The 24,057-nt window shown below is 44.7% G+C and overlaps 1 protein-coding gene across 11 annotated transcripts in view; it reads left to right on the top strand.

The window, feature by feature from the left end:
* Window positions 1–334: 334 nt before the first annotated feature.
* DHX30 (DExH-box helicase 30) overlaps window positions 335–24,057 on the top strand; it is a 32,384-nt gene continuing 8,661 nt past the window's right edge. The window contains exons 1-7 of one of the 11 annotated variants that reach the window (XM_079116691.1): window positions 360–457; window positions 2,294–2,388; window positions 3,247–3,323; window positions 3,991–4,045; window positions 10,527–10,622; window positions 17,816–17,946; window positions 18,891–19,001. In XM_079116691.1, coding sequence (XP_078972817.1) covers window positions 4,018–4,045; window positions 10,527–10,622; window positions 17,816–17,946; window positions 18,891–19,001 — 366 coding nt within the window. In that variant the 5' untranslated portion in view covers window positions 360–457; window positions 2,294–2,388; window positions 3,247–3,323; window positions 3,991–4,017. Of the gene's footprint in view, window positions 458–584; window positions 2,389–3,242; window positions 3,324–3,990; window positions 4,046–10,526; window positions 10,623–11,716; window positions 11,746–15,795; window positions 16,032–17,815; window positions 17,947–18,890; window positions 19,002–24,057 lie in introns of those variants that run through there. The other 10 variants (XM_079116695.1, XM_079116693.1, XM_079116690.1 and 7 more) reach the window with 10 other exon arrangements.

The following is a 24,057-nucleotide window of genomic DNA, read 5'->3' as shown; positions in this document are numbered from 1 at the left end:
CAGAGCTGCAGCAAGACAGCGTCCGGGCTCAGGCCGGCCGGTCCTTTACACTCGCAAACGGGAGCCGTGGGTACGTACGGGGCACGAAGTACCACGGTCTCTCACGCCGCTGGGGCAGCTGCAGCGCGAAGACCGGTGGAGACCCAGAGCTCCCCGTGCACCGGAAGTCCCGCCGGCGCCCCCCGACCCCTTTGGGCCAGAGCCAGATTCGGCCGCAGGTGACCGCCCGCGACGTGAGACCAATGCGACCACGCGAGCCGGGTGGGGACCACCTCACGACCGCGAGGCGCGGGGCCGCGCAGGGAGGGGGGCGGTGGCGCCCGGGCGGCCGGCGGGACTTCCGTCGCAAGACCCGGAAGGGCCGCGCCGCGGCTGGTGGGAGTTGTAGTCCGGCCGTGGAGGGGGGCCGCGGCTCATGCGCCGTGCACCGAGGCTTGTTTCACATCTGTAACAACAGGTGAATTGGGCTTTTTATTCTCCCCTTTCGTGCCCCCCCGGAGGAGCCCGCCGCGGCCCGCGGTGGTCGGCGCGAGACGGAGCCCGGGTCCGGCCGCCGGCCTGGCGGAAAGTGGGGCGGAGCAGCCAGCGGGCCTGAGGAGCAGGCCGGGCATCCTGGGCCTGCCCGCGAAGCCGGCCGGGCCGAGCTGGGGGCAGCCAGGCCTCGGCCTGCCGTTGCCATGGAGCCGGGCGGGGGCGGGGGCCAGACCGGTCCGCCGGGGCGGGCCTCGCTGCCAGGGGCTCAGCGGAGGCCGCGGGAGAGGCAGCTTCATTGGCGCAACGACGCCTTCTCCTCAGGGGATGCTCCCGTTTCCTCAAGGCAGGGCCTGGAGGAAGTCTCTCTAGTGCCCTGAGACCTTTGTTTGCCCCTCCTCCCCCGGTGCGGCCAGCACCGCTGTTCCTGAAAGAGGCCTGGTGCATTCTGGCTCTCCTGGTTTGCCCCTTTTTGCACCGACCTTGTCACTGGGGGAGGCCAAGGGGTGATGTGTTCTTTGTTTGCTGGTGGTGACTTGCCCCATTTTGCAGGGGAAGACCTAATGCATGTTGGGTCCTTTGTTTGCAGTGAATTGGAATCCCAGGGGTACTCAAAATCCCAAGCCAGGAGTATGGCGTCAGCATGCTTGCTAGCTAGTCCTCTTGTAGCAACATTGGTCACTTAATTGCGATTTTGCAAGGCAGAGGCTATCTCACTTTACAACCCCAGTCCATGGGGGCTTGCCATACACTGTAGCTGGTAGACTGAATTCAGCAGGCCAGTTGCAGGCTCTCAACCTGTTTTTGGTTGCAGCTCATGGGCCACAGTGAAATGAGACCTTATCTGATGGTTTCTCTTGAAATTTCTTGGAAGGCACAACTCTGCTGTCATTGTGGATCTTGACAGCATCTTGTAATTTACACCTATATCTCAGAGTCTTGGCATTTCCAAGAGGAAGGACTCTTTCCCTGATGGATAGATAATTTAGAATTTATGATAGTGCTCTTTTCTTGAGCATGTATGTCCTTTGGTGCATCTTCTTCCTATGTAGATTGTCCGTTTACCCCCAAAGGTAGTTACTCTGCAAGTGTTTTAGTTTTGTAGTTGTGGTCCACAGCTATTGGGTCCGTTTTGTCCCTTTCAACCTTTGAAGATGTTAATGTAAAATATTGTCTTAAGCAATGAACTGTGGCTTACAGTGTGATATCCTGAAAATAAGTAATGTAAGCATGGAAAGCTTTGGAGTCAGAATTGTTACATGCAGATTTCCATTCTACTCTGAGGCCACTATGAGATCTTGGATGAGTTGTATAAATTGTGTTTCAGTTTCCTTATCAGGGAAAGATAATTCCTCCCTCACAGGGTAGTTGGATTAAATGGGATAGAATCTGTAGATGTACTTTTCAAACCATGAAAATGGTTGAAACCTTGAGTTGTTATTTTCCCAGTCTAGGACAGTGTGACTGTCTGTTTACATTAGATAGATTTATATTATAGTCATTATGGGATTATAATGCAAACTGAAGCAGGTTTTACTCTGGGCTTGGAGAAAATGCTTCTCAGGCCTACAAACCCTTCTTTACCTTGACATCTCCTTCTTGGTATCTTACAGGTGCTGGTGTAGGACAGCTCACATTTGGTGGGTCTAGAATGGGTCATGACAAGTCCTGAAGTGAGGCCATTGTATTCAGTGTGTGTGTTTCATGCCACTAACAAAACTTGTCCTTATTGTTAGAGTTAGTAAATGAATTTCTATGATTGGAGCACCTTTGTTTCCCTGTGGGGGCCTCCACTCTAGTGACCCAGCATCATACTTCCCAGGAGGAGGCCCAGCCTCGGGATGAGGAGTAGCAAGGAGAGAATTCAGCTCCAGTTCAAAAGCCTACAAAATCTGAGTCCATTGCTGCTTTTATAAGGTAAGTTGATTTAGCCATGCTCAGAGAAGTGGTGGATCCATGCTTAGCCATACTGAAAAGCAAGAGGCATGTGTTAGTTGCATTTGCAACTGTCTTGGAAAAGGAATGTTATTCATAATTAGTCATTATAGAATCTCTCTTAGAAACATTCCATTGTAAGTGTGCCTGAAGTTAAGGTGTGTTTCATTATGTAAGAAATCTTGACCATAGAGTTTTACTTATCTCTGAATTACTTAAGGATGCTGAACTACAAAGTTGAAAGTTTTTTTCCCCCCTGCTTTGGTATACTAGGGATTGAACCCCAGGAGTGCTTCATCACCCAGCCCTTTTCATTTTGCGAGGGGATCTTATAATTTGCTGAGTATCTGACTAAATTACTGAGGCTGGCCTTAAACTTGTGATCCTCCTGCCTTAGCCTCCAGAGTTGCTGGGATTATGGGAGTGTGTCACTGTGCCTGGCTAGGATCAAAGACTTTATTTATTTATTGGTACTGGGGATTGAACTCACAGGGGTGTAACCACTGAGTCACATCCCCAGCCCTTTTTTGTATTTTATTTAGTGACAGGGTCTCGCAGAGTTGCTCAGTGCCTTGCTAAGTTGCTGAGGTTGGCTTTGAACATATGATCCTCCTCCCTCAACCTCCTGAGCTGCTGGGATTACAGGCATGTGCCACTACGCCTAGTAGATCAAAGACTTTTTAAAAGCAAAACCCAGAGTCTATTTACTAGCAAATTAACATAAAATTTCTTTTTCTTTTTTGTTCATTTATTTTGTTTTATGGTATTTGGGATTGATCCTAGGGCCTCTCTACCACAGAGCTACATCCCTACCCCTTTTTATTTTTAATTTTGAGACAGGGTCTCAGGAAGTTGCCCAGGCTGGCCTCGAACTTAAGATCCTCCTGCCTCAGCCTCCAGAGTAGCTGGGATTACAGGTGTGTGTCACCAAACTTGGCCAGAATTATTGCTTTTTTTCTGTCACCTATAGTTCTATTCATCAATTATATGTACTGACAAGAAAAATGCACTGACATTTTTGGTCAGTAGTTGTGCTATAATTTAATATTTGTTATTTCATAGAGTTTCCTCTATGAAAACTTTGTTCTGAATCACCTTTAGTTACTCTTTGATAGCATCCATCAAATCTCATACTTAGAGGCTTGACCAGGTTTTATGAAAGCTCAGTAAACCAGTTTGTCCTTCACACAGTCCTCAGTCTCATTTCTTGATGCCATATGAGATAGGGGAATCTGTGTAGAAATCAGTTTCCTCTTGGATGTCCCAAGGAAATCTGTTAAGTATTGTGATGAGGTGGAATTATATGTCTGTCAATATGAAATGCATCCCTTTCTATCTAACAGGGCTCAGGGAGTTTTTGGACAGCAGAAAGGAAAAAGCTCTCAGAAAAAAGCAAGGACACATCATTACTCTAGAATGGAGCTGCCCTTCCCATCCTTAAGACTGGGGAGCAGCAGTGGAACTCTCTAGTAAAGAGCTTCATACTTTTCATCTTCTGCACAGTGCTTTCTGTGTTATTGAAGTCTTCTCTGTGGGTCTCTGGACCAGGGTTATTAATTGTTGCCTTTTGACCCTCCTTTTCAGGATTCCAGCTTTCCCTCCTGGCCAGAAATGTTCAGCCTGGACTCATTCAGAAAAGGTAAGAATGTCATTGTGCTTGTGACTCAAAGTCCCTGTGATGGGCCGCTGTAAACATCAGGGGTGACTTTCCAAAGTGCTTTCTTAGCCTTCCTTTCCATTGTCTTATAACCTGTACCTCCTCTTGCCTTGTCATCTGTGTATTTTTGCCATTGTCCCCATGAAAGCACTCTCCCATGTACTTAAATGCTTGGTGAAATACTGCTTGTTTTTCTAGGATAGTATTTTGTTTAGTTAATTAATTTATTTTTGGTACTAGGGATTGAACCCAGGGGTACAAAGTTGCTGAGGGCCTTACTAAGTTGCTGAGGCTGACCTTAAACTTGTGATCCTTTTGCCTTAGTCACCCAAGTCACTTTAATTACAGGCGTATGCCACCATATCTGGTTAGGCTAGTATTTTACACTGTGTCCATGAACCTTTCCTGATTTTGTTGGCTAAATGTAGTCCTTCTCCAACTTTCTTCAGCACCATATTCATGTTTTCTTGTCCTTAGTCTATTCCAAATTAATCTCTGCATCACTAGATTGGCAGCTTCCTGCAGCCAGGGCTTGTGCTCTTTAAGCATTGATAATAAGCTTTGGTAAACACTGGTGAAGTAGATCAAGTTATTGTTATATTAGTGGTCATAGAAAGTCTGGCAAGTCTTAAAATTAGTGGTCTCCTGCAGATGAGGGTGTTGCATAAGCAGTGGTAGAACTGAGCTATGGCAGTGCCATCAGGCAGAGTTCAAGATCTCCTTACAAGAAGTGATGCAACTGGTGAGAACTTTGGGGGACACATCTTTAGAGCTTTTTATGTTTTAGGCACATGACTTTTTTTCCTTCAAGGAATGAAGAATAAAAGACATATATGCTGTATTGAAGCTCATTCTGAGGCTCCGGAGTATGTTTTACAAATAAATGAAAATCAGAACAGAATTTGTGTAACTGCTGATTAAATAGATCCTCTCAATTGTGTTTTCTCTCCATCTTCTGTTCCTGGACAAATGATTCCCTTTGTAACTCACTGAATGGGACCAGAAGGAGAGCTGGATGTATCAGGGCTCAGAGCAGCCTCCTGACTTGTGTGTCTCCGTCTGTTTTCATAGCGCTTGAAAAAATTTGTTTCTATTGTCCTGGGTTTTTTTTTTTTTTTTTTGGGGGGGGGTGGGTAGGAAGGAGTGCTAACTTGATAACTAAGAAGGGGAAATTTGAAGTTGAGATAAGGGTGGACAGCACATTTTTTGAGCTGAAAATTAAATATTATTTAATTGCTTTGTGTTTACTCACTAACCAGTGGGTTTTGTTGTCTACCCACTTGTAAAAGGTGGATGATGATAACTTCTTGGATGATGAGTGTCTGAGTGAACAGTGCTGGTTTTGTAAAGATCATGGTCCTCATTTTTTCTACATTTTATAACTCTCCAGCATGATAGGGAGGTAGGCTAAATGAGAGAACTTCAGGCAAATTCCTTTACAAGGTTTGTGATTTGACTTTCTAGGTCAGGGGTTGGTTTGACTTACAGTTTTCCATCAGGAGTGACATCCTTAGTGCTTACTTTTGTGGAAGACAGTGTAGCAATACTGAGCACAAACTCTGGATTTAGGTGCCTGATTCCCATTCCACCTTGTCCCTCACTGTCTGTGGGAACTTGGGCAGGTGACTGAGCCTCTCTTTGCCCCACTTTTTCACAATAGTATCTCACAGGGTTGTTCCAAGGATCTGATGAGTTAATACATGTAAAGAGCTTAGAAAAGGGCCTGACCCCTCATAAACTCACAATCCCCATTATCATTAAGTAGCTTTAGAGTATAATAAACTCTGATTTTGGACCTCATTTTCTATACAGGAAAAGTTCTCATATACTTCCAACAATCATTTTATGCTTGAAGATCCCAGGGAAAATGATTAGTTAGAGTTGGTGCCTTGAACAATTTTCTTTGGGAAACCTATCTTTTCATGATTTCCTAACTCTAAGGCTGCATGTCCTCTCCTGTCTTTTGAATACTTGTAATAGAGTTTACATCATGACCTTGGCAGTTGGTTGTGTGTGGCCTTGACATCTTTATAGTTATAAAGGTCTGTTCTTTTTATTTATTTATTTATTTTGGGGTACCAGGGATTGAACCCAAGGGCACTTAACCAATGAGCCACATCCCCTTCCCCTTTTATTTTTTATTTTGAGACAGGGTCTTGCTAAGTTGGTTAGGGCCTCACTAAGTTTCTGAGACTGGCTTTGAACTTGTGATTTTCCTGCCTCAACCTCCTGAGCCATTACAGGCATGTACCTCCACACCCAACAGGTGTCATGAATCTTGAGAGGAAATGTAATGTGGTGAAAAGTTTTGGAGGCTCCTGATAAGTTTGGCTGAGGTTCATTTCTGATTCTCCTAGCCTTAGCAAGAGCCTATTTCCTACCTCCTGTCTTCCATAGTGTAGTTAAAATATTAGAGGTGATGTAGAAAAAGCATCTGATTGTGGGGGCTGGGGCTGTAGCTCAGTGGTAGAGTGCTTGTCTTGTGCATATGAGGCACTGGGTTTGATCCTCAGCACCACATTAAAAAAAACAAATAAATAAAATAAAGGCATTGTGTCCATCTACAACTAAATAAAGTATTTTTAAAAAAAAGAAAAGAAAAGCACCTGATTATGTTCTATGCTCAGCTTGTCAATCCCTTGATAGATATGAATAGGTTGATCTCTTTGGAGTACAGTCCTGTAAACACTGTTTTGCTAGGGAGCTACAGCCAGACCTCAGCATACAGTGTGCTATGAGGCTACATGATTGAGGATCTGCTAATGAGTGAGGCATGAGGGTGATGACAGCTATTTCAGAGGTATCCCTTGGTACTCAGGAGCCGCCTGGGATGGGACCTTTCATAGTGCTGATGGAAATAGCTATAGCAGTTCCACATGCATTGTGGACAGTAGCCCACTGGGTCTTGTGGCTGGCTACCATCTTTCCTACTGTGTAATCCAACATAGCTTCCAGCACTTAACATCTACAACACATGTGCCTGGTGACTTACCTATTGCTACCTTCCAAGCTTTATTTTATTATTATTTTTTTTGTCAGTGATGGTGATTAAATACAGGGCCCCTAGCATTCTAGGCAGGTATTCAACCACTATACTATACTCCCAGCTCCCCTGTCCAGAATCTGGATATAGGTATCTGAACTCTCAGCAGTAATGCTGTCAGAATCAGGACATGAAGAGAAAGCTGAGTCTTCTACAGTCAGCACACAACTTTAAAAACCACTGAATCAGTATCAAGAATGTGCATTTTTGGGCTGGGAATGTAGGTCAGTTGGTAGAGTGCTTGCCTTGCATGCACAAGGCCCTGGGTTCAATCCCCAGCGCCACAAAAAAAAAAAAAAAAAAAAAAAAAATGTGCATTTTTGCTCCATTCATATGGTTAGGTTTCAGTGATGTTGTGGGATTGCTGTCAGTTTTCTTCCAGTTACTGAGAATGCTTTGTGAGATAATAAATAATGATCAAATCATTTACTCTATTTTGTTTCAATCCGGCATCCCTGGATATGAATGAGAATCCTCTTCAAACAGGAATGGAGAGGTTGAGCTGGTCATTTCCAACCTTAGCTTCAAAGCAGAATTGGAATTAGTTCTAAAGTAAATCTTGATCCTAGGTACTTAGTTCCAGAAGATGCTACAGGCATTTCTGGTATGATGCCATACATGTTTTTTGTAAAAAAGTCACACACCTATAATAGCTTCTTCCTTTTTTTTTTTTTTTGGATGCTGGGGATTGAACCCAGGGCCTTGTGCTTACAAGACAAGCACTCTACCAACTGAGCTATCTCCCCAGCCCCCCCCCCCTTTTTTTTTAATAAAAAGGAAAAAGAAGAGTTATTGATTTGCTAGCAAATGAGAAGGCAGCATACTCCTGTCTCAGCATACTCCTGTCTCATTGCAATTCTATCAGGAGGAGCAGAGGGCTTTTAAATGGGATACAAAAGCTAAGTTCCAGGTGTGCATATCAGCCATCATAATTAATACCCAAATCATAGCCTTGAGAGATAACTGTTTCTTAGCTCCACTGGTACCAGCTCCCTAGTATGGATTTCTTCATTCCTGTGGTCAGTGAGCCACAGGAAGGACGGATACCTTGGCCTCAGATGGGAAGAATATTAATGGTTTCAGTGCTCTCAACCTATAGAAGGGTAGCTCTATGCCTTGAGTCTTGAGGTGAGGCAGAACATCATGGGGGAAGAGTGTGGAAGAGTGAGGATCAGGAAGCAGAGAGCCACAACTATAATATATTCTTCCTTTTTTTTTTTGGAACCGGGGATTGAACATCCCCAGCCCTATTTTGTATTTTATTTAGAGACCAGGGTCTCACTGAGTTGCTTAGTACCTCACTTTTGCTGAGGCTGACTTTGAACTCAAGATCCTCCTGTCTCAGCCTCCCTAGCTGCTGGAATTACAGATGAGTGCCACTGTGCCTGGCCACACCTATTATATCTTAAGAGGACTGTTAGGAAATATAGAGTTGGTGCAAATGCAACTGTGACTTTATGACCATAATATGACAAAAATAATCAGTGGTGCCTGGGAAGATGCTTTGGACTAAGGCAGGCAGCTCAGTGTGATGCTAAAAATGTGCAAAGTGTATTCTGATCAGAACAGATCTGGCAGTTGCTGTGGCAGCACAGGTGGAAGTGGAGCTCTGAGCCAGAGGGGCTGCTGAGAGGGAGTGTGCTGCTGGGAGTGTGGGGGAGGAGGAGCTGTGTTCAGCTACTTACTTCCTCATCCCAAAATTATATTTTATGTTTTATGATGAGGAAAGTGTTTTTCTTTCCTTCCTTCCTCCCTCCCCCCCCTCCCTCCCCCCCCCCCCCCCCCCCTCTCTCTCTCCCCCTCTCTCTCTCCCTCTCTCTCCTCTCTTTCTTTTTCCACCCTTTTGGTACCCGGGATTGAACCAGAGGTGCTCAGCCACTGAGCCACATCCCTAGCCCCTTCTTTTTATTTTTTATTTTGAGACAGGGTCTTGCTAAGTTGCTTAGGGCCTCACTAAGTTACTGAGGGTGGCTTTGAACTTGCCGGAGCCTCCTCGGCATCCCCCCTATTTTTTGGTGCATTATAGTCGTGCATACTGATGGGCCCACATTTTATTTTGAAAGCAGTGGGGCAAAGAGTAAAGAGCTCACACATCTTCCCTCCAGGACTAGTGATTCTGTGATATTTTCAGCATGTGGGTGATTTTCAAAACCGTAGGCCGTTCTACCCCTGCATGGTCTATCACCCTCAGAACACTCAGAGAATGTCTCTCTTTTTTTTTTTTTTTTTTTTTAAGGGTATGGATAATTGAATCCAGAGCCTGTTCATGTTAGGCAAGTATTCTATTACTGTGCTACACACATGCTTAGTAAATATTCTAATTTTAATTTGTGGATCTTAAATTTTTGGAGCTTCTTAAAAATGTACTTGGGCCAGGCACAGTGGCACATGCCTTGTAATCCCAGCAGCTTGCGGGGCTGAGGCAGGATTACAAGGTCACAAAGTTCAAAGCCAGCCTCTGCAATTTAGTGAGGCAGTAAGCAACTCAGCAAGACCCTGTCTCTAAATAAAATATTAAAAAGGGAGCTGGGAATGAGACTTAGTGGTTAAGTGCCCCTGGGTTCAATCCCCAGGACCAAAAAGAAAAGTACTTGGTTGGTAACTAATAAGTAGCATTTAGTCTCCATAAGAATGGAAATATTTGGAAAGGCAAGTTGTTCTCTTTTAGAAAGAGGGAGAATTCTTGTAAGTATGGATCTGCTTTTAACCCTCAGGCTAGACTCACTGATTACCCTTTTGTTTCCTTGTTTTTAGAAGGAAAAATTTGAGATTTGTTGGCTAACGGAAATCCATAGCAAATGTGCCAATTGCTACTCTAAGTGGAAGACAGTGGTCTTTTGGATTTACAAGGCCCTATGACTTTCAGCTTTCAACTGTTTTCTTGTCTTGTGCTCACTAGTTAAGACTGTAGCAAAGCATATAGAATATGTGTTAAACTCATAGAAACTAACTGAGGGATCAGAAAGAGTTTGCAGGCTTTTTGAGAGCCAAGAAGGAATCTCTACAAGGTTATTGTGTATCTTTTTTTTTTTTTTTTTTTTGTGGTGCTGGGGATTGAACCCAGGGCCTGTGCTTGCAAGGCAAGCACTCTACCAACTGAGCTATCTCCCCAGCCCTATTGTGTATCTTTATGTGACATTTACCGTATCTATATAGGACGCACACACATTTTATATACATACACACACACGATATATATGTATATATCTATGTGTGTATGTCATATCTGTACATGACAATTACCTTTTTTCTGTGTGGCATTGTTGTCACTGTTGCTCAGAACCTCTGACTAGCTCCCAGTACTGTCTAGCAGTCCTGCTGCCCAGAGCGCCTCATGGATGCTCTGAGGTGAGTTCATTCAAGGGTCTGAACTGTGAGGACTAAGAACATGTTGCCCTGATGTCCTCTCTCTTTCCCCAGATCGGGCCCAGCACAGGCAGCGTCAGTGCAAACTTCCCCCACCCCGCCTTCCACCCATGTGTGTCAACCCTGCCCCTGGAGGGACCATCTCTCGAGGTAAGGGAGGAGTCTTGCCTCCAGCAACGGCTTGGTCCAGGGATTGTGGGGTGGTGGGTGGCAGAGGAAGCCCTGGTTCCGGGGCTATGGGCCTTCTGAAAGTGATTGGGGGCGGGTGCTTAGCAGAGCTGATGGAGCCCTGAGGGAAAGAGGACTTGGAAAGCTCTGGATTTTTTTGAGATCCTTGGTTACATGGCTTGAACCTATAGTCTCCTTGGGCCTCCTTGTGTGGCCTGGAAGAAAGCCTGTGCTCAATTTGAGTGTTCAGTGCCAGCATGGAAAATCTTCTAGGTTCCTAGGAAGTCCTGGTTCTGGTGGCTCAGAGAGAGCAGGTGTTTATAGCAGGACCAGAACAGAGAGCGCTGACTCAGCCTAGGGCCTTCCATCTTGGGGGCTTTGGGGATACCCAGCAAATCACTTTCCCATCTTCCTCCAGCACCTCAAAGCACTTTACTGACATTAAAATCTGCCTACACGTCCTTTGACAAGGTGGGCTTTCCTTTTGATATGGGGGAATTTCAGTGTACCCTGATAAGTGACAATTTACCTCAGGTCCCAGTGGTACCCAGGGACAAAGCCAATAATAGGACCCAGAGAAGCAATTCTGCACATGAGCATCTCCTCTCTTCCCTCAGATTTAGATCTTTTCCAGGTCTGCCAAGGCCAGTGTCCCTGACAGGCTTTTTGTCCTGACAGTTGCTCTTCTCTGCCCATAGGCTGCCTGTTCACACCCCTCTGCCTAAGTGGAAAGAGCGCTATTTTAGGTCATAGCACTCATCTGGAGATAGCCTTGTCTATAGGAGGCTCTGTCTATAAAGTGCTTTGAAGGTCGAGACCTCAGGGGGTGTGTGGGAGAATAGGGCACCTCAATTTCTGTGGCTGAATATGCTGCTGCCATGTTCCCAGGCAGTTGCAGCATGAGCTGCACTGGTGCTACAGTGGCCTTGACCCCTGACAGCAATATGGGACAAGTACCCCCAGCCCCTCTGACCATGATTTAGGTTTTAAAGAAATGCCACCCCCTAAGTTGCCAAAACAAGAGTTGATTGCCCTTTTTTTTTTTTCTTTCTTAAAATGCCCTGTAACTCGAAAAGGCTGAACGTTAACATTTCCAACATGGCAGGTGAGTGGCTCTGAGAGTGTCAGATGTGCTGTGGCTAAGCTTGAAGATGGTTAGTGGGGGACAACCAAGCAACTGGCAAGGCGGTGCCTCTTTGAGCACCTCTCAAAGGAGGAGGATGCCTGCTTGTGGGATGGGCAGCTGCTCCTGTGGGGTGGCCCATAGGTGCTGTGTGCTCTGTCCCCTACAGAAACCCCTAAGCTTGATGCTTTCTCCTCACAGCTGTGCCTCCAGAGGGCATCTGTGTGTGCTTCTTGGCCTTCTCTTTTTTCTCTTAGATGCAACAGAGAATTATGCCTTTCTGCCATGCTTTCTTTCCTCTTCCTTTTTATTTATTTATTTTTTTGAGGTGAGGCCTCAGCAGTGCCAAGCCTGGTCTCATACTGTGGGCTCAGGTGATCCTCAGCTTTTTGGGTAGCAGGGACTACAGTTGTGTACCACCATGCCCAGCACTGCCACACTTTCTAATTCCCTTAGATGCTTCCCTGTTGCTTCTGTCCTTAAGAAGAGGGTATGTGGAAGAAATAGTCTCTCTTGTGTTTTGATAAGGAAAACTGCTCAGAAAATGTAACCTCTTATATTGAGCAGTATCCATCAGAGTCAGATTTGGAACTGAAAGACTGGAAAGTGTTCAACTCCTTTCCTAACCGGCCTAACTCTGTCTACTGCAAATATTCTACCAAGGCCTTCTTTCAGGGTCGAGGGTGAATAAATCAAAGATTCACCTCTGAGTGTCCCCTGTGCATCTTCCCCACCCACCTGGAATTGAGACATAGAGCACTGAAAAGCATCGTAGGATTACACTTCTTGTGCCAGGATTCTGGGGACCATAGAATTGCTTCTTCCTATCCATTCCTTCATATAGGAAATGTGTCTTCTCTTCTTAATATGGTGGTTTACTTCAAGGGATGTGTGGTTACACATGTGGAAGGGAAAGCCCTGAGGATAGATGTTCTGGTAGTGTGGTTAAGGTGCTCATCTGGCCACTGTTGCTTCCTTTACCCTTTTGGTTGATCATTTCTTGTCACTTTGACCATACATAAAATATCTGACCATCACTGAGTAAGTTGCCATGTATTGGTTGAGACCTTTGGTTTCTTTAGGTGTTGGTCCCTCTCACTTTCTCTCCCAAAGTTCTTTGCTATACTCCAAGACCTGGACTATCTTGGGCTTCCTTATATTGCCTTTTTCAGGGGCCTCCAAAGTTTAGGTTCCTATGATTCCACCTATGTATTCAGCAGATCCTTCATATCTTAGTTCCATGATACTAGATGTAGTTATTTGGCACACTGAGTACCAGATGTCATGTCTTATCCAGAAGTAGAGATATCTGAACCATTAAACCCTTTCTGTTTTCAGAACTAATTCCCTTTTTCATAGGCAAAGCATACAACTAACTTTCCTCCACAAATATGAAGGAGAAGCCTTAATGTTGGTGGAAAGGAAGGGAGGCACATCCAAACCCTTCTTACTTCCTTACAAGTGCTCTGAATGACAGTCGGCAAACTTTTTGTGAAGGGAAGAGAGTACATATTTTAGACTTTGTGGGTCAAATGCTTTGTGTTGCAGTTATTTAACTCTGCTATCATAGCATGAAAGCAGTAGAAGATAATGAACTAATGAGCGTGGTTATATTTCAATAAAACTTTATTTGTAACCATAGGCAGTGGACTCAATTTGGTCTGTAGGCTATAGTTTGCCAACCGCTTCTCCAAACCAAATTTGGACCGCTATCAACCCTTGAAAGCTATTCTTGAAGCTAGGTAGATACCTAGCTTTGGGCAGCTTAATGAACCACATGGCCAAATGCAAAGCTCTTGGAAAATTATGTCCTGCCCTAATATGGATGGTGTGGGTAGGGGTATAAAATACAGATGGTAGTGTCCTCTGTGACAATTGCTGTTTCAGATGATTGCTGCCAAAGCCATCTTCCCTTTTGCCCTTTTCCTGGTAAAAACTCACTGACAGATAATTGGGAAATTGGAGTTGAAGCCATACCACCTATCCTGGGTCTGTCTCTAAGGAACCTTCCCCTGGTTGCTTCAGACCTCCAAGGGGAGGCACTTCTTTAGAATAGAGCACTCTGTAAAGCTTTCCTCTAAATATTCCTATCTGATCCTAACCACAGCCATTCAAAATGAGTAGAGCAAGTTGTACTCAGATTTTTCCTTTGATTAATTGGCTCAAGGTTCTCAGTTGGCAAGTGGTAGAGTTCAGTGAGACTAAGCCCAAGTACTTGGACTCATATCCTATATGTTCTTTTCATAGGCCCCATTGAGTATGGTCTTAGACATCAGCCTCAGCATTGCCTGGGAACTTGTTAAAAAGGCACATTCTTGGGCCTCATGGCAGATCTAATGAATAAGACACTGGGGGTAGCAACTAGCAGTGGGTGTTTTTTGTTTCTGTTTTTGATTTTATTTTGTGGTGCTGGGGATTAAACCCCGGACCTTGAGCATGCCAGGACAGCATTCCATCACTAAACTGTACCTCCTCCTCTTTTTATTTTAATTAATTAACTAATTAATTTGCAGTACTGGGAACGAAACCCAGAGCCTTGCACAGGCTAGGCAAGTACTCTACCACTGAGCTACGGTCTCAGTCCTTTCTATTTTGTTTATTCATTTTGGTGGTGCTGAGGATTGAACTCAGGGACACTTTACCATTGAGCTACATCCCCAGCCCTTTTTGTTTTTTATTTCAAGACAGGGCCTCTTTAAGTTGCTGAAGCTGGCCTTGAACTTGTGCTCCTTCTGCATCAGCCCCCCAAGTAGCTGGGATTACAGGCATGTGCTGCTGTGTCTGGCTATTTTAATTAATTCAAGTTTCTTGGGGGAATAATGTGAATTGAATCCAGGATTTTACACATGCTGAGCAAGCATTCTACCACTGAGCCACCTCCCCAGTCCTTTTTTACAAAATATGATTTTGAAACAAGGTCTTGCAAAAGTTGCCCATGGCCTTAAGCTTGAAATTCTCCTACTCAGCCTGTGGGAGTAGCTGGGATTACAGGCATGTGTCACCTCACACAACCAGTAATGTTTTAACAAGCTTTCAACAAGATCTCTGGAGTCACATATAGAAATAACATTCCCCTCAACTGCACTGACAACCCTTGATCAAGGCCTTCTATGGTACTGAGACCTTGAGGCCCTCTGCTCTACCCTGTCATTATCTACAACATGTAGATTCAGCCCAGCTTATCCAAAGCCCTGCTCAAGGCCATAAAGGGCAGAAGAAGAATGAGCCTGGCTAAGTTCCAGTCATAGTAGTTTGGAAATGGAATCCCATCTGGTTTTCACAGAAGTGAGGAACAGCAGAATTGGACTCTTCCTGGGGGATCAGCTCATTTTTTTGGCAATGTGTCCAAAGCCAGATGATTTTACCCTTGACTCCAGCCCAGGGGATTAAACCTGGTCTGCTCGTGTCAAAAAAATACTCCCTGAGCCGGGTGCGGTGGAGCGCACCTATAATCCCAGCAACTTGGGAGGCTGAGGCAGGAGGATCACAATTTCAAGGCCAGCCTCAGCAAATTAGCCAGGCCCTATATAATTTAGTAAGACCCTGTCTCAAAATAAAAAATAAAAAGGGCTGGGGATGTAGGTCAGTGGTAAAGTGCCTCTGAGTCAAATCCCTAGGACCGCCCCCAACCCCTCCCCCCCCAAAAAAAAAAAAAAAAAAAGAAAGAAGAAGAAGAAACCTTCCCTGGCTTGTCTCCAGATGGTCACTAGGTTGGCTTTGTAAGCCTTCTAGATGGAGCCCAGCCGGCATTCGGGTCGTGCAAAGCGACCTATGAGAGGAATTTACAAACACAAGTAGGACCAAGAGGTTCATTTACTTGGATGGGCGTTGAGCTAAATCTTAGCACTATTTCCCAGAAAATTTCCATCCCTGTTTCCTGATTGAGATCCAGATGCCCAGTTCATGGTTTGGGTTTCCAGGGGAACGGTTCCGTCCAGGTCTGGGCTGGGAAAGCGACTGGACCAGCTCGGCACCGGTCCGCCCGGCCCGCAGAGGGCGCAAGCTCTCCGCCCTCGACTGGCGGCTGCGCTCTGGGGCCGCGGGGGCCGGCGGGAGCGCGATGGCGGCCGCCAGGAGGCTCATGGCGCTGGCGGCCGGCGTCTCTCCGCGCCTGCGACCGCCGGATCCCCGCGCTGCCGGGCGACAGGAACGCACGCGCGGCCTCTCGTCAGGTCTCGCTTGTCCCGACGGCACCAAGGAGGCCGCCGAGGCCGAGCCCGGGGCGGCCCCGGGAGAGTCCGGGGCAGGTGGCGGAAACATGGTGAACGGTGAGGGCACGGCGGGGTGAGCGGCCGCGTCGCCCTTGACTTCTGGGGTGGCAACAGGGACGCGGGCCGGGGCGCTCGACCCGATAGTGGTCGCGACGACCGGCCGCTATCCGGCCGCGGCCCTGCTGTTGTAGAGCCCAGCGTGGCGCAGGCCCAGATGAACCCCAGAGCGCCTGCACCTGTCTGCGATACGTGAGAGGTGCGGGACCTTCAGGGAGTGGGGAAAACAGGTTAACGTCCAATTTCTGCCAGGTTGGGTGACCAGGGGTTAGAGCAGTAAGGGCGTGATGTGTCCTGGCAGCCCTCGCCATTGTGGAAAATAGCCTCCAATACACCTGGGATTTCACAATCTCAAACAGACTGAATGGCTGTTCTGATGGACTTCACCTTCCTGAATACTACGGTGAATGGAACTGGGGAGATGATCCCTGCCCATCAAGAATAGTAGAACTAGTGTTCACTTGACTTAGAGCTGGAGTGGGGCTCAGTGCACACCTGTGGGTCTAGAGTGCTACTTAAAAGTTGTGTCCCACTGTGTGATGGATCCCCATTGAGTCTACTTATATACTGCTTATTGATTATTGGTTACTCTATAAATAAAGTATGTAGACGGAAACAGGGCCAGGCGGGACCCTACATCCTAGCCAGTTAACACAGGAGTCTGCCCCAAGGAAACACAAAGATCAGGCTGCCAGGATACGTCAGAGCTCCTGGAATAGCATTTTCAAAATATATTGCCTGCCATCTTCAGGTGCCCTCTGAGGAAAAGAGTATCCAGTGCTGTGAAAAACTTCTCAGGGACTGGGGTTGTAGCTCAGTGGTAGAGCACTTGCCTAGCACAAGTGAGGCACTGGATTTCATCCTCAGCACCACATAAAATGTAAAAAAAAGAAAAAAAACCTCAGGGGGTAAAGGTGAAGCAAGAACACACATGTATATATACACATCTTACAAAATCCCATTTTTGGAGCTGTCTGAATACGTGGAAGACGGGGAAAGGACTTCACATCTCCTTAGCTGGTCTCTGACTCTGCATCTGTTGAAGGACCACTCTGGTGTTTTGTATCCAGCTGTTTCCAGGCCTCTGTGCCCATGTCTGGCACAAGCTGTGTTTGGATGAATATCTCCCTCACTTGTGCTGTGGGAGTGATGCAAAGAACAAGTGCAAGAATTGAGATCTCTCTCATGGTTTCTGAGGTATCCTCCTCCATGACAGAGAAATCAGGAAAGGAAAAGCTCATGTTTGTGTCTCAGTCTTTATATATAGTTTGGCTTTAGGGAGTTCTTTTGCGTAGTGCTGAAGTACAGTTGAGATTTGAAGCCTGGCACTCAGAATCTCATTAATGACCTACATGGGGCCAATTCTCCCTTTTGTGTGTCTTACTTCAGGAGATGCCTTGGTCTCTCATTTGTGTGTGTGGGGAGGGGACTTTCTTATTATTTTTAATCTAGTGACTTCTTTCAGATAACAGACTAAGGGGGTGGATATTGACCATTTCAGTCTTCTGAATGTGATATGAAATCTGGAGCTTGGGTGGGGAAGAGGATGCTGGTAACTTCCTTTTAATGGAACATTGGCTTTCCGCCTTCAGGAGTTGGTCATACAAGTGGGTGTGGCCCTACTCCTGTAAACCCTGAAGCCATTCGCTCCTTTTTAGGTTTTCCTGGGTGGTATGGGGTCATGAACCAGCATCTTCAGAATCTAGCCCAGAATTGCTTTAAAATAGTTCTCATGGACTTGTTAAAAGACAAGAAAAGCTGTAATCCTTTTCTTATTTTCTTAGCTTCTAGGGACCTATTAAAAGAATTCCCACAGCCCAAAAACCTTCTCAACAGTGTGATTGGAAGAGCCCTTGGCATCTCACATGCAAAAGACAAGCTAGTCTACGTGCACACGAATGGACCGAAGAAAAAGGTAACTTTGCTGGTGACTAGGGGAAGCACTGACTTGACAGTCCTTTTCACTTTAACCAAGGAGGTTAGAATGTGTTTTCTGAATTAAAAGGCAGCTGAGAATCTTAGAACAAAGCCACACTTGAAGAAGAGCCAGAAAATGCATTTGATTAAGGGGAAGGGAATATAGGGTAGATGAATCAAGAGTTCTTGTCTTGCCTGAGACAGGCCCCTATGCCGGTTCCTGGATTTGGTCCCCCATCAGTTTACTAGCACTACAGAGTTAAGAAGTGATGATGAGGATTCGTGTTTTCTAGAGTTTTAAAAGATCCTGGGACCCACAGAAGCATGCAGACTTTTTCTTTTCCTTTTTTTTTCTCCTTTTTTTTTTTTTTTTTTTGCGGTGCTGGGGATTGAACCCAGGGCTTACACATGCTAGGCAAGTGCTTTACCACTGAGCTACATCCCCAGCCTAGGCAGACCATTTTGAAGGAAGATATTTAAAGATAAAGATGGATCCTAGTATGCCCTGTGTCCAGAATACAGCACCTTGAAGGAGCAAAATAACTTGTGGTAGAATGAAAGGATTGGGGAATAAGGGAGTTACCACCCTTTTAAGGAGTCTGTGATGGAATTGGGTTCTGTCCTGCTCTCTCAGCCCAGAGTCTAACACATTGCTGCTGTGAGGGCCACACCTTTTTTTCCCTCAGTACTAGGGATCAGACCCATTGAGCTACATCCCTGGCCTATTTTATTTTATTTTATTTTATCTTTTGAGACAGGGTCTCACTAAGTGGCCTGTGCTGGCCTCAAATTTGTGATCCTTCTGCTTCAGCCAGAGGAATTGAAGGCATGTGCCATTGTGTCCAACCTGAGGGCCACAGTTTTGTTGTTGATTCTCCCTGTGATTTGCAAAAACTTTAGTCTAGAGAGGCCAGTTGCCTGATTATGTCTTCTCTTCCCCAGAAAGTCACCCTGCACATAAAGTGGCCCAAGAGCGTGGAGGTAGAAGGCTATGGCAGCAAGAAGATTGATGCTGAGCGGCAGGCTGCAGCTGCAGCCTGCCAGCTGTTCAAGGTGACCCTTCTATAGTGAAAGCCATGCAGACCTCCCTCCTGGGAAACTCCTTACCCTTTTCTCTGTAGTTTTTCTGGCATCTTTTTTGGGTGGGGGTGGGTACCAGGGTTTGAACCCAGAGATGTTTAACCACTGAGCCATATCATCAATCCTTTTTATTTATTTAGAGACAGGGGCTTGCTAAGTTGCTTAGGCTGGCTTTGAACTTGGCAATCCTCCTGCCTCAGCCTCCAAAGTTGCTGGAATTACAGTTGTGCGCCACTGGTTGAGGTTGGTAGAGGTTAACACAGTGTTCAGCTGTTCACCAGTCCAGAGCCCTTCTCACTTCTTGATTACAGCCAATGAGGAATATATGTGTGTGTGTGTGTGTGCGTGTGTGTATTTTGGTATTAGGGATTAAACAGGGGTGGTTAAACATTGAGCTATATCCCCAGCCATTTTTTAAAAATTTTTGATACAGAGTCTTGCTAAGTTGATTAGGGCCTCTCTAAAGTTGTTGAGGTTGACCTCAGACTTGTGATCCTCCTGCCTCAGCCTCCCAACTGGCTGGGATTACAGGGGTGTGTCATCATGCTCAGTGGGAATGTATTTTTCTTTAACATTCTTCTATCCTTCCCTTGTTATCCCACCATGGGTATCTACTTTCTGTGATTTCAAAAACTACAGAATACCCTTGTATGGAAAACTCCCTATATAGAGTATGAGAGGTCTATTTCCATTTTGCTTCTGGTTTGTTTTCTTTTTCCCCCATTACTTCGCATGGTTTCCCTGGGAGCCACATAGCCCTATCTTCCTTGTAATTGAAGCACAGGTGCTGCTCTCACTTCCCAGTGGCTGGGCAAGAGTTGCTTTCATGTTTTTGGTTACCCAGTGTCAGTGTTGCTCACTAGTATTTCCTTGCCTTGTTGACCCCTTTGTGGTTGTGCTGACCCTACATCTTCCTCAGGTCCCTAGGTCTTCACCTCTCCTCTTGCCAGGATTCATATCCCTCAGCATTTCCTCCTGCAAGGTCCTGACCCTGCCTCCTTCCTGTATCTAAAAAGGGAAGGTGCTGTCCTGGACCCCCATACTGCCCATTCTGTCCCTTTTGGCCCTGTGCAGCTTCTCTTCCCTGCTCCTATCCTTTTCTTTAATTTTTTGGACTTTTTTGGGGGTTGGGAGGTGCTGAGGATTAAACCTAGGGGTGCTCTACTACTGAGCTGCATCGCCAGCTCTTTTTATTTTGAGATGGTCTCACTAAGATGTTCAAGCTGCCCTTAAACTTGTGATTCTCCTGTCTCAGGCTTAGCTAGAATTACAGGCTTGTGCTATCACACCCAGCAGGTTCTTTCTCTTCTGATTCTTTCCCGTAACCTTAAATATACTTGTGTTCTAGTCTCTTGTCCCGCTTCCAGCCCAGACAACTCTCTTTTACTTAGTGTCGTGGTCCTCTTCAGGTCTCTGTTTACTTTTGTATCCCCATACTGTCCGGTGCACGGCCGTGGACCACACTTGTCAGCTTTGCCAGGCTTTGGGCCTTTTCTCAGCCCTTGCTCTGCTTGGGTATTCTGGTACCACTAGGCACCTTTCTCAGCCCTGTGTGACCACTGCTCCTCCTGTCTCTCTAGGTCACTCTCACACCCTAAAACATCCTTTTTCCTCTACCCTTACTTTTTGGGGAGTCTTCTGTCTTCTAGATTCAACTATCCTCTCTCTATTTAATGTCTCAAAATCTCTTGTCTCTTGTAGGGAAACTCTACTTCAGTGATTCTTAACTGCAGGTGATTTTGTCCCTCAGGGAACTTGTAATTCTTTTTAAAAATTACTATTATACATACACACATAGTGAAATAATTACTACATTCAAGCAAATGAATATGTCCATCACTTCTATGCTTACTTCTTTTTTTATGTAACAGCACCTAAAATCTACTGTTAGCAAATTTTCAGTTATAAGGCAATACGCATTTTAGTTCTCATACTACACATTCAGTCTTTAGACTCATTCATCTCACCTGTCTATAACTTTTATCCTTTGACCCCCATCTTCCCATTTCCCTTCCCACCCCTCAGAACTACTGCTTTACTGTTTTTGTGTTTTGGATTATTTTTAAATCATCCTTCATTTAAGTGAGATCATGCAGTATTTTTCTATCCTTGTCCAGCTTATTTCACTTAGCATAAAATCCTTCCAGATTCACCCATGTTGTTGCAAGTGGCAGACCTCCTTTTTAAAGACTTGAGTAATCCATTGTGTATGTATCACAATTCTGTATTTGTTCATCTGTTGACAAGACGCTGGAGCTATTTCCATATCTTGGCTATTGAGAATAATGCTGCTGTGGATATGTGGGGCAGGTATCTAGATGAGGAGCGGATTTCATTTCCTTTAGGTTTATGTACCCAGAATGGGTACTGCTGGGCTGTATGGTATTTTTATATATAATTTTTTAAGGAATTTTTTTTTTTTTTTTTTTTTTTTTTGCTGTACTGGGGATCGAACTCAGGGCCTTGTGCTTTCGAGGCAAGCACTCTACCAGCTGAGCTATCTCCCCAGCCCTTAAGGAATTTCTGTATTATTTTCTACAATGGCTGTGCCATTTTACATTCCCACCAGCAGTATACAAAGGTTCTCTTTTCCCTCATCCTTGCCAACACTTGTTATCATGTCTTTTTGATAACAGTCATCTTAACAGCTGTGAGGCAGTATGACATTGTGATTTTGTTTTGCATTTGCCCTATGAGTAGTGATATGGAACACCTTTTCATACACCTATTATTGGCAGCATGTATGTGTTTCTTGGAAAAATATCTGTTCAGGTTCTTCACACACACATACCTCCTCACTTTTTCTTCCCCCAATTCTGGGAATTGAACCCAGGACTTTGCATATATTAGGCAAGCACTAGACCACTAAACTGTATCTCCAGCCAGCCCTGCCCACGTTTTAATTGGGTTATTTGTATTTTTTGCTGTTGAGTTATATGAGTGCGTTATGTTTTAGATATTCACTTCTTATCAAATTTGTGGGACTGGGGCTGTAGCTCATTGGTAAGAGTGCTTGCCTCACATGTATGAGGTACTGGGTTTGATCCTCAGCACCATATAATAAATAAATAAAATAATAAAAGGTATTGCATCCGTCTACAACTAGAAAATATTTTTTAAAAAAATTTTTTGATTTCCAAATACTTTTGTGTACTTCATGGTCCACACTTTCATTTTGTGGATGGTTTTCTTTTGCTGTGCAAAAGTTTCTTCGTTTGATGTAGTCCTGCTTCTTTGTTTTTATTTCTGTTGCCTGAGCTTTTGGTGAAATATCCTAGAACTTATTGTTAAGAGCTAAGATCAAGGGGCTGGGGAGATGGCTCAGTCAGTAGAGTGCTTGCCTTGAAAGCACAAGTCCCTGGGTTTGATCCCCAGCACCCAAAAAAAAAAAAAAAAAAAAGAGCTAAGATCAAGGAGCTTTCCCCCTATGCTTTTAGTTTTTTTTTTAATAACATATTTTTTAGTTGTTGATGGACCTTTATTTATTTATATGCAGTGCTGAGAATTGAACCCAGTGCCTCACACATGGTAGGCAAGTTCTCTACCACTGAGCCACAACCCCAGCCCTGCTTTTTGGTTGGTTGGTGGCTTGCTTGGTTTGGGGGTGCCAGGGATTGAACTCAGGGACACTTGGCAATCCCCAGCCCTATTTTGTATTTAATTAAATTTAATTAATTAATTGATTAATTTTTTTTTTTTTTTTGTGGTGCCGGGGATTCAACCCAGGACCTTGTGCTTGCAAGGCAAGCACTCTACCTACTGAGTTATCTCCCCAGCACAATTTATTTATTTTTAAATATTTTTTAGGGCTGGGGATATAGCTCAGTTGGTAGAATGCTCACCTTGCATGCACTTGCATGGGTTCAATCCCCAGCACCACACACACACACACACACACACACACACACACACACATTTTAGTTGTTGATGGACCTTTTATTTTATATATTTATATGTGGTGCTGAGAACTGAACCCAGTGCCTCACACATGCTAAGCAAACACTCTACCACTGAGCCCCAGCCCCAGCCCTATTTTGTATTTTATTTAGAGACAGGGTCTCACTTAGTTGCTTAGTGCCTTACTGTTGCTGAGGCTGGCTTTGAACTCGCCATCCTTCTGCCTCCCAAGATGCTGGGATTATAGGCATACACCATGTCCAGCTACTATATTGTTTTGATTAACTCTAATATAATTTGTAATTAGGAAGTGTGATGCCGTTTTTTTTTTGGGGGGGGGGTGCTGGGCATTGAATCCAGGGCCTTGTGCATACTAGGCAAGCACTCTACCAACTAAGCTATATCCCCAGCCCCTTTTCCTTTTTTTTCCCTGGTGTGGTACTAGGGATTGAACCTAGGGGTATTCAGTCACTGAGTGGTATCTCCAGCCTTATTGTTTTAAGACAGAGTCTCACTGACTTACCCATGCTGGCCTCAAACTTGCAATTCTTTTTGCCTTAGGTTTCTGAGTTGCTAGGATGCCTGCCTAACTTCACTTTTCATTCAGATTGTTTTGGCTATTTGGGGCTTTTGTGATTCCATATGAATTTAGAATTGTTTTTTCTTTTCTTTGAAAAATACCCTTGGAATTTTTATGAGATTGGATTAAACCTATATGTAGCACTGGGGAGTCTGAATATTTTAATAATACCAGTTCTTCCGACCCATGAACATGGAATACCTTTCCAATTATTTGTCTTATTCAGTTTTTTTTTCATCAGTGTTTAGAGTTTTCACTGTATAGGTATTTTATCTCTGTGGACTAGATTTATTCTTACTTATTTGGTTTTTTTGCAGTGCATTTGTAAATGGAATTTTTCCTGATTTCTTTATTGGATAGAATGTTATTGATATAAAGAGAAATACAAGTTATTTTTGTTGGTAGTCTTTGTATCCTTCAGATTTACCGAAATTTTTATATTAATGGCTTTAAAAACATATCAGTTTATTTCTGTAGAATGTATTCCCAGCATAGGATTTTTGTGGCAGAAGTTATCACTGTTGGATGGTATCTGATACTTATTTCCTAGCT

Source organism: Sciurus vulgaris (genome assembly GCF_902686455.1).
Source record: "Sciurus vulgaris genome assembly, chromosome: 16".
Taxonomy (NCBI): domain Eukaryota; kingdom Metazoa; phylum Chordata; class Mammalia; order Rodentia; family Sciuridae; genus Sciurus; species Sciurus vulgaris.
This window is presented reverse-complemented; position numbering and strand designations above follow the sequence as displayed.